The sequence below is a fragment of the Penaeus monodon genome, chromosome 25, assembly GCF_015228065.2.
Source record: "Penaeus monodon isolate SGIC_2016 chromosome 25, NSTDA_Pmon_1, whole genome shotgun sequence".
Taxonomy (NCBI): Eukaryota; Metazoa; Arthropoda; class Malacostraca; order Decapoda; family Penaeidae; genus Penaeus; species Penaeus monodon.
The window spans coordinates 1,987,531-1,987,927 of NC_051410.1; the positions used below are offsets into that span (position 1 = coordinate 1,987,531).

The 397-nt window shown below is 48.1% G+C and overlaps 1 protein-coding gene across 1 annotated transcript in view; it reads right to left on the reverse strand.

Annotated features, from left to right (window-relative positions):
• Positions 1–169: 169 nt before the first annotated feature.
• Positions 170–397, reverse strand: part of LOC119589480 (26S proteasome regulatory subunit 6A-like) — a gene marked incomplete at its 5' end in the record, with an annotated part of 5,624 nt that continues 5,396 nt past the window's right edge. Inside the window, 1 exon segment of the mRNA XM_037938081.1 lies at positions 170–364. Within this exon segment, the coding sequence (XP_037794009.1) occupies positions 254–364 (111 nt within the window).

Genomic DNA, 397 nt, shown 5'->3' on the forward strand with positions numbered 1-397 from the left:
AACAGCCGTTCCGGAAAGGAAATTTTCAACCATACCTAAAACGTCTTTTTTCTCCTTCAGCCGTCCCGAAAACGTTTTTTTTTTCTCCTTCAGCCGTTCCGAAAACGTTTTTCTTTCTCCTTCAGCCGTTCCGAAAACGTTTTTCTTTCTCCTTCAGCCGTTCCGAAAACGTTTTTTCCCTTTCTTTTTTGTTTTGTTTTTCTCCCTTTTTTTCCTTTTTTTTTCCTTTTTTTTTAGGCCGTCTCGCACGCACTCAGCTGACGTAACTCAAGACGGCCTTCTTCCGGGCGTTCACCTCGACGACGCCGGCCAAGAAATCCTCGTGCGTTGCCGTCGATGAGTTGCGACGCAAGGCGGTCATGCCCTGGGGGGAGGGGGGGGGCGGTCATTGTAAATC